At 56.9% G+C, this 9,177-nt stretch overlaps 1 protein-coding gene across 2 annotated transcripts in view; it reads left to right on the plus strand.

Moving 5' to 3' along the window:
- Positions 1 to 5,016, plus strand: part of SFXN5 (sideroflexin 5) — a 115,951-nt gene extending 110,935 nt beyond the window's left edge. For both annotated transcript variants that reach the window (XM_057557819.1, XM_057557817.1), the window contains one exon: positions 1,826 to 5,016. In XM_057557819.1, coding sequence (XP_057413802.1) covers positions 1,826 to 1,903 — 78 coding nt within the window. In that variant the 3' untranslated portion in view covers positions 1,904 to 5,016. The remainder of the gene's footprint in view (positions 1 to 1,825) is intronic.
- The last annotated feature ends 4,161 nt before the right edge of the window (positions 5,017 to 9,177 follow it).

Below are 9,177 nucleotides of genomic sequence, written 5' to 3' on the forward strand. Positions count from 1 at the left end.
CAAAGTGCAGGGGAGACTGCGGCTGGAGAGGTGGCCGTACCCAGCCTGGATGAGGGAAGATGTCTAAAGCTGAGGGAATCGGGGTGGGGGAGGAGAGGACGTGGCAGAGGGGCAGCTCAGGCGAAGACTCGGGGTGGGGATAACCCAGTGTGTCTGAGGCATGGTGATAAGTGGGTGTGCCGTGTCTCCAGTCCAAGGGACAGGTGGTGAGGGGGAGGCAGGGGCTGGATCTTGAGGGATCCAGGGATCCCACTGGGTCGGGGAGGGCAGTGGGGCCAACGAGCCATTTCATAACAAAGAGAGGCATGGCCAGACTTGCAGCTGAGAGGCTCCCGCTGGCTGTGGTGGGGGAGGGACTGGAGTGGGTGAGACCTGAGGGGAGGGAAGGAGAGTGGAGGTCAGGAGGCCCCAGGGTCTCCGGCCAGAGCACCATTGGGTGGCGGTGTGGTTAGCAGGGGTGGGGCAGGAGGAGATGAGGAATTCCGTTCTGCTCTGGATGGGTTGAGTTTAAGTACCTGTGGGGCTATGTGCAGGGAAGGGGAACCCTGAGACTCTGAGAAGTGTCCAGTGGGTGCCACACAAAGGGAGCTGGCAGTAACCTTGGAGAGGAGGATTGTTGTGGAGCGTGGTAGGAACAGAGGCCAGATTTGCTGCGGGTTGGAGAGTCAGTGGGAGGTGAGGAGGTGGTGCTGGCCAGTGTGGACGACGCCTTGAAGAAATGTGGCTTCTGGAGGGGAGAGAGACCCGGTGGTAGCTGGAGCATGACATGGGGTTAAGGGGAGGTTCTGTGGGATGGGAGGTTCTCTGCTGATGAACAGGTGTCAGTGGGCTGAAAAGGTGGGAAGGAGGGAGGGCAGTCCAGCAGTGGTCTCCAGAGTGGGGTCTACAGGGGGAGGGATAACCGCAGCGGGGCAGCTGGAGGGCAGGTCCAGAGCAGAGTGTGGACACAGGTAGGTCGTGGGTTTGACGAGAAGCTGAGGGGTGTCTTCCGATGCCTTCTGGTTTCCCTCCGAAGTAGGAAGGTGAGTGGGGAGCTGAGGGTGGCGTGGCTGAGGAGAGCAGAGGAGGGTTCAGGTGGCCTCTGCGGAGAACGGGAGAGGGAGCTGACCGGCCATGTGGCCCAGGGGTGGGGATTGTCTGGCCACTGTGAGGGTCCAGCCAAAGTCAGGAGCAGTGAGTGTTGAGTGGTCTCCGCTAGGTGGTCAGGTTTAAGTGGAGAGAAGGTAGATGCATAATTGGGTTCCTCCAAAGCAGGGCTTCTGCCAGTCTAGGCCAGAAGGGCCTTGCAGCTCGGAGAGGCTAAAGTGGTTGGCCCTTCGCGTCCGGGTTGGAGGGAGAGGATGTGAAGACTGAGCCGTAGGGAGTCTGGGGCTGGGGTCTTGGTGGTCCGAGAACAGATAGGGAGAGTGAGTGGGGTGCTGGAAGGACAGGGGATGGTGGGGTCCAAGAGGGCGGGGTTTGGATTTAAGGAGTCTGGATGGAGCAGGGTGTGTCCTGGGAGTGGTTTATGCAGCATCGGGGACAAGGTCCTTGGAGATGAGGGAGACAGAGAACTCAGAGGGTAGGACGTTCCCCCACATGGACGTGCTGGCAGAGGAAGAGGCATGACCTGGGCTGGAAGGGGTATCGTGAGCCCCTGGGCCGAAGAGCAGTAAAGAAGGAAGACGTAACATTAGGCAGCACACGTGGGCCCTGGCTGGGTGCCGGGGGCAGAGGGGAGAAGTGTGGGCACCAGGTGGTCCTAACTGCTACTCCCAGCTCCCCACTCACCCCTTCCCTCCCATCCCCCTCACCTTTCCTCTCTCTGTTCTCACTCTCTTCTCAGATCGAAACGACCCAGTTAGAGCCTGAGATTGCCCGGGCCACGAGCAGCCGGACAGTGGTGTACAACAAGGGGCTGTGAGCGGTGGCCAGCCGGCCTGGGGAACAGAGCGTTGTCCAGGCCAGGGGTTGGGGGCAGGGAAGGAGTCCCGTGGGCTGCACCTGCAGGGAGAGGCCAGCTGACCCCCCAGTCCTGGGCTACCTGCGGGAGCCCTCCCCCCCACAGTGGTAGGGAGACTAACCTATTCACACTTTAACATAAGGGAGAGGAATTGTGACACATTTACTATGAAAAATAATCAAGTGCATTTCTGGGCCTTACGTGGGGTTGTCAAAACTCTACTTAGCACAATTATGTGTGAAGCTGAAAAATTGTAGAGTGCCCACGGGGTAGGATTAGGATCCTTTTATACTTTGGTTTCTTTTTTCTTTTTCTTTTTTATCAGAATCAAGCCTTGGTTGCAGCTGCCCGGATGCAACAGGTGGTGGGAGGAATGGGCCTGGTGGCCTTGGTGGCCTGGCTGGTAGATTTAAGATACTACTGTGGCCAGGCCCGATAGCTCCCTGGGCTGGGCTGGGCTGCGCTGGGCTGGACTAGGGAGGCGAGGGGAGGCAGTCTACACTTCACAGGATGAACCAGCTGTGACTGAGATCCTCAGGAGGTGGCCCAGGAAGTCAAGGGGCACTGGAGGCCTCTAGAAGATTCCTTGGGCAGCTGGCTCTGAGTGTGGCCAGCCTTCATGCCACACCTGCACAACCAGTTCCTCTGCATGAAACCCAGTGACACACTGAGGCTGGTGTCACCCTCCACGGAGCCCTGATCCATTTGAGACCTCGAGATGACCCCAGCTCCAGGCAGGAAGTCCTGAGAAAGAACGAAGCTTGGCGGGAACCGTGGCCTGCACTCTGCCCTCTGCGGGAAGAGCTTCCTTCCAGGCACAGGCTGGAAGCTGGGCATTGGGACTGAGGGTAGGGCTGGAGGCAGGCTGACTGCTGTCCTTTCCAGCCACCGGGCCACCTGCCCCAGCCCACCATTTCCTGAGCAGGAGGGTCTCGTGCCTGAGAGTGCAAAGCCCAGATCTCTAGGCATCTACAGGGTCTCGTGCCTGAGAGTGCAAAGCCCAGATCTCTAGGCATCTACCTGAGAGCATCAACCCAGGAACAGCAGGCCCCAGCTCTGGCACTAACGGGCTGTGTGACCTTGGACGTGTCCACTACCTTCGCTGAGTCTCCACTCCCTGTCTGAAACCAGAGGACTGGATTGAGGGGTTCCCACCTGCTCTTCCAACTAGACTTTGTCTTTGCCTGTCCTGCTCAGGTGCTGGGCATCCCAGGCATATCCCCAGCATGGACACTGGACTGGGAATGGGGCAGGCTCCCTTGGAAATGGCCAGCTGTTGGCCTCAGAACCTGGACCTTGCCCTTCTGTATGTGAACACACATTCCTGGAGCACTTGACCTTTGCCAAACACTTTACAGGTCTGAGGAAAGAGGCAGCGTGCATGCCTGGGCCTGAGTGTGGGCCCACACGCTCATGCCGCTGCCTCTCACCCTGCATGGGCCTCCGAGGCCCCTTGCTGCTGGCTCTCATTTGCAGGCGAGGAAAGGGGAGAGTGCTACAGGAGCTTTGCAGAGGAAGCAGGGCCTGAGGTGGGGGTGAACAAGATAAGCCCCCTGACCCCCATCTGAAAGGCCCAAACAAAGAGGAAGCCTGGGCCTGCATGCATCCCTCACCTGACCCCAACTTGAATGGAGCCCTTGATATGCAGCCAAAGGGCCTCTGCTTCCCTGGCGACTTCATCTGGGGAGAGACCTGGCTGGAGATGAACACATGCACTTGCAGGAAAAGGCTATTGCAGGACGGCAATGGCGTGGCCATGGGTGGCTCTTGCCATCTTTAGGGCAGGGTAGTTGTGAGGTGCATTGATACCACGCACTCCTCAGAAGCCCCTGCTGCCCTCACCTCCCAGGCAGGCCCTGGTGCCCCCCCGCTAGCTCTGCAGGATGCTGCCCTGAGGGCTCCCCACTCTCCTAAGGAGCAGCCCACCCACTGCCCATGAGGAAAAGGAGACGGCAGAGACAGGCATGGAGGACACAGGAGCAGAGGGGGGTACCACAGTGTTGGAGGGGCAGGTCGTTTTTAGCTAATCCTGCCATAATGCGAATGTGCCAGTGACTGGGGGCTGGGCATGTCTGGGTCCTCTTTTGAAAAGCTCACTTCAAGCTCACCTTGCCCCAGCTCTCATAGGGTCTTATTCTTTTGCACTTCACCTTGGGACCAAAACTGCCCACCCCAGCTCTACTCCCACCCCGTCCGGGGGCCTGGCAGAGATGGGGTCTTTCCAACTCTGCCTCTGTGCTGGTTGCCCCTGCCCAGCCCCATCCCTGCCCGAGCCTTGGGAGCCCTGTGGCCTCGGCATCTCCTAACCTACTTACTTTGTCTCCTGGATGCTTTCCGGTCATGCTCCCAATGCAATTTCACGTGAGCTAAGGGGGTTTATCCTGGGGAGTGGGAGGGGTGGGTGGCAAAGGATCCTTGTAGCTCAGGGTAATTGTGACGGAGGTTCAGGCGACCATGCTAATAAGTCCTGGTCTGGCTGCAAAAAATACCGTGAGGGGAAACTTTTGGCCAACATCCGTCCTCTACTCTGCTGAGGACAGAGGAAGGGAGGCCTCGTGGGCAGATTGGTTCATAACTAGGGGTGGTGGGAAGGCTGAGCCGGGATCCACTGAGGGCTGGGCCTGGCCCAGCTGTGCCAGAAGACAGGGCACACCTGCAACTGGCTCTCTCTGTAGCCCTGGTGTACCCTCCTCTGGTCACTTCAAACATTCCCTCAGGCTTGGGGATGCCCTTCTCCTATTCCAGACAGCAATCTGAGAGCACAGGAACTAAAAGCCCAAGATGTCAAGATAACCAACAGACCCCTTTTCCAATTCCTGACTGTGAGCCAGCTGGTCTCCTGTTCTGGGCCTCTAGCCTGGGAGCAGGGTGACGTCCTGAGAGGACAAGGGCAGTGGACGGAAGCAAGGTGGTTTTCTAGCCCTGGGCCAGTGTGAGTGAGTCACCAGCACACATGCCTTGGCCACTCCCAGGGGACTTTGCAGTGTCTTTTTAACCTTCTCAGAAAATTTCTCAATCTCTGTGATTTATGTAATACTAATGAGCTGTGGGCAATAAATGATGGATTTAAAGCATCAGGGCTTGGCTTTGTGAATTGTGGGTGGGAGAGGTAGGGGTGGGGAAACAGTGGGAACAAGCCAAGAGCTGACTGAGGATGTCGTGAGAAGGCCCCTGAGGAAGGTGCAGACCCAGGCTCCAGGAGGGATCAGGCCTGCTAGGAGGCCCAAAGGGAAAGAGAGACAAAAGGACGGAGGGGCATGTGAGGGCAGGAGGCGGGACAAAGCGGGTGAGCTGAAACGCTGCAGAAAGACCCTTTACAGAGTGGTGACTGAGTGGAGGGCTCACTAAGGGCCCCGCTGCAAGGAACTGAGTAGAAGAGGGATCTTGGTAGATTCTCGGCTACTGATATCCAGGGGACTCGGGGGGAGGGGCATGGGAGGGGCATTCTGGACTGCCTGGGGGCCCGGAGGGACTGCACAGGGAGAAGAGGTTTGAGCCCAGTGGAAAGGTACCTGATATTGGCAGTGGTGCGTGGCACCGTCCCTGGGAACGCTGCGCCTTCCTAACTCCTCCACAGTCCCTCAGGGCCAGGCCTCGGCCACCTCCTGACAGCTCTGGCTCCTCCAGTTCCAGGCAGCTCCCAGAGTTCCGGAGGGAGCGAGGCTTGGCCTCGTCTCTGGGACCTCCAAGCATCTTCCAAGCCTGCAGGGAGAAGCTGATGGCCTCCTCTGCCAGGAGGACCCTGTAGTGGAGGCGGGGTTCATGGCTGGGGTAGGGCAGACCCGGGTTCCAGCCCCAGTTTGGCCCCAGCCCGACTGTGACTTCTAGCCAGTCACCTCCTTTATTCACCCATTCATTCAGTCGGATGTGTATGGGACATCTCCAGCAGAGCCTTGGTGTCCCTTAGCTGTAAAACGTGAAGAACAGCATCACTCGGGGGACTGGTGTAAGGACGGAAGAGACCAGGTAAGGAACGCACCCAGACGCTTCTCCCACACCTCCCAGGTGTCGGGGGGCTGCCGCCTCCCTTTGCCTGGGCGCTGGGCCTCCCTAGGAGGGTGGGAGGGGGGGAAAGGGATGGGGGAGGGGTCCGTTCTCAAAGTGATACTTTTAGGTCAGGGGGCTTCTGGTCTCTGGGGAATTTCTTTGCTAAGAGCCTCACTGGCCACGGCCCCCATCCGGATGGAAATCCTTGACTCTCAGAAAAGACACAAATCCCTCCTGGGAGCTGTTTGTTGTTTTTAGCTAGTTTGGGGGCTCAGCTTCTGCCTAGCCCGGAGATCATTAACACTCTAGGAATGTGGCTTCCCCTGGCCCCATCCCCATCCGCTGGCCCCTAGGGCCTCCCTCCTCCCACTCAGGCCATGGTTAGAAGGAGAGTCAGAATGCTAGCGGACGAGGGCGGTGATGAGTGACCCTTTCCCGAGGCCCCGGGGAGCCGGCTTCCCCTGTCCTCCAGGACTGCTGCAGCCCCTGCCATCTCACCCATTCCGCTGCCATTGGTTAGGCCCCCAAACAGAAGAGTCTCAGCCATTCCCTGAAAGGCCTGACCCGCACGTGCTTCCCTGCAGTACCAGGTGTCTCTCTCAGGCAGTGGCCCAGAAGTGTTTGTTCTCCGTGTCCCATTCCGAGGTAGGTGCCGGCAGACTGTCCAGGTCAGAGCCTGGCTCCTTTCCAACAAGGACACCGCCTCAGCCAGAGCAAGAATCGGGAGACCCACCTCAGCCCAGTCCCCTGGGCCTTTCAGAAGGGTAGAGAGGAGGAAGGAGAGAACAAAATGGGGAAAGAGAAGGTGTACAAATGGGCAGACAGACGGAGACACCAGATGTCCCCCTTGAAGACCCCACGCAAATCCAGCGGGTGAAATGAGGGAAGGGGGCTGCCATCAGTCCCCAGCCGCCTGAGCTGGTTCTCCTCCTCTTCACATGTGAGCATGGTGGAGGGAGGGACAGTACAGCAGGGCCCTCGCTCTCCAGAAGTGAGCTGCAGGAAGACACTGGAGACATAAGTGAGCCAGGGGCTGCAGCGCCAAGGAGGCTGGGAGCCACTGGAGGCTTTAAGTGGAGAAGTAGATTCATCTGTCAACAGAGTGGAGTGTAGCGTGAAAAGGCAAGACTGCTGGGGAGACCAGGGAAGAGACCACTGTGGCAGTCAAGGTGAGGGAAGATGGGGCCTGGACCAGGTGGTGGGATGGGGACGGAGAGAAGTGAAGAGATTCAGAACTGCTTAGCTCTTGCCAATTGATTGTGGAAAGGATGGCAGAGAAAAGTCAAAGATGGCCCCAGGCTCTTGGCTTGGGCAGCTGAGGACATAGATGGTGGTGCCACTTCTCAGAGCTTAGGAACAGAGAAGGAGGAACAAATCTGCAGAGAAGATGGTACATTCTGTTCTGCAAGTTATTAGAGGTTCCTATGAGATAACCAAGTCAAGATGTCAGGAGACAATTGAGTGTGCTTGTCTGGAGTTCAGGAGGCAGGGTGGGACTGGATGTGTAGATTGGCATGTTATCCATTTATTGAGAGTACCTGGAGCTAAAGGAACAGAGGTAATCACCTCTGTGACTCAGGGGGAGTATGTGGGGGGTGGGGAGAAGAGGAAGACTGGTTTGGAACCTCAAGGAGTCGCAATCTGTGAGGCCTGCTAAGACTCTCAGCTACAAGAAAGGTGTTGTGGGCTGAATTATGTCCCCCCAGTATGTTGAAGTCCCAACCCCCAGTATCTCGCAATGTGACTCTATTTGGAGGTACAATCTTTAAAGAGGTAATTAAGTTAAAATGAGATCAATTAGGATGGGCCCTAATCCTACCAATATGACTGGTGTCCTTATAAGAAGGGGAAGTTTGGACATAGGCATAGAGGGAGAACACCATGTGAACATGAAGACAGCTGCCTGCAAGCCAAGGAGAGAAACCTCAGAAGAAAACAACCCTGCTGGCACTTTGATCTCGGACTTCTAGCCTCTAGAACTGTGAGAAAATAAATTTCTGTTGTTTAAGCCACCCTGTCTGCGGTGCTTGTCATGGCAGCCCTAGCAGATTAATACAAGAGGTAAGAGGAAGATAAGTAGAGTATGGTATCCCAGAGGACAAGAGATGAGAATGCTTCAAGTAGGAGAGGTTGTCCACGTATTTAACAGGTGCTGAGAGTTGAAGGAAAATGAAGACCAGGCTGTGTCTCTTGGAAGGACCTGAAGAGAATGGTCTCAGTGGAGTGTGGTTGGGGCAAAAGCCAGATCTCCATGGGCTGAGAAGTTAGCAGGACTCCCACTGACTGCCAACGCAGAGAATTCCTTAAAGAGATTTGGTTGTGAGTTGGGCAGAGAGACATGACGATGGCTGCAGCATCACATGGGGCTAAGGGAGGGCTTTAGAAGGGAGACTCTCCGGCAGCTCAAAACTCTAGAGGGTGAGAGTGAAAGAGACTGTAAAGGCAGGAAAGAGGAAGAACCACCCAGAAGTGAGGTCCCCATGGGGGCAGGGAGGATCTTGGCTGATAACAGGAGGCAAGTGGAGAGAATGAGTTGGATGCAGGCAGTGTGGGTCTGAGGGTGGGAAGCGGGGGTGGGGGGGAAGGCTAGCTTCCCTGGCCCCTCCAGATCCACTCTGCAACCTTCTCCCCCCACTCTCCATCCCAGGAGGCTGACTCATAGCACTCGCTGTCTGGCTCCCGCCATCGGGAGTCAACGGCAGGAAACTGGAGGATTGGAGGACAGTGAGACTGGGGGCTTTATTCCCCCTAGAATCCCCTGCAGGCTGTGGGCCTCTTGCTCCTAAAGTCTACAGCTCCTGTTTGGGGCGCTCTCCGTCCAGCTGTCCCCTCAGGTTCTGTCTGGCACCTGCTCCTGCCCTTGGCCCCTTCAGGCCTAAGGGCCACATGGATTCCCAACGGTTGCTAGTCTTGGGGTCCTGCAGCATCTCTTGTTGGTTTCCCAAAATTTGTTGATTGCCCTTTATTCAACTCTCCTCAAAGCGCTTCCATTTGACGAGACCATCTCTTTCTACTGGGCCCCTGACTGATATGAAGGTGTTCCCTTCTAGTGCTTCTAGGTGGAAGTAAGTTACTCTGCTGAGGGTAAGGGGGAAAATGAGGTGTGAGGGAGACCCTTGGGGAGAGGTTTGAGACATTCCTGTGGGGAATGGGAGTGGACTTATTAATAGGGGTGAGGCCTCAGCTGAGGGGTACCATGCAGCCCGCTTGCCTGATGTCCTCGCTGACTCAGCTGCAAGGGCAGATGG

The sequence above is a fragment of the Balaenoptera acutorostrata genome, chromosome 12, assembly GCF_949987535.1.
Source record: "Balaenoptera acutorostrata chromosome 12, mBalAcu1.1, whole genome shotgun sequence".
NCBI classification, from domain to species: Eukaryota; Metazoa; Chordata; class Mammalia; order Artiodactyla; family Balaenopteridae; genus Balaenoptera; species Balaenoptera acutorostrata.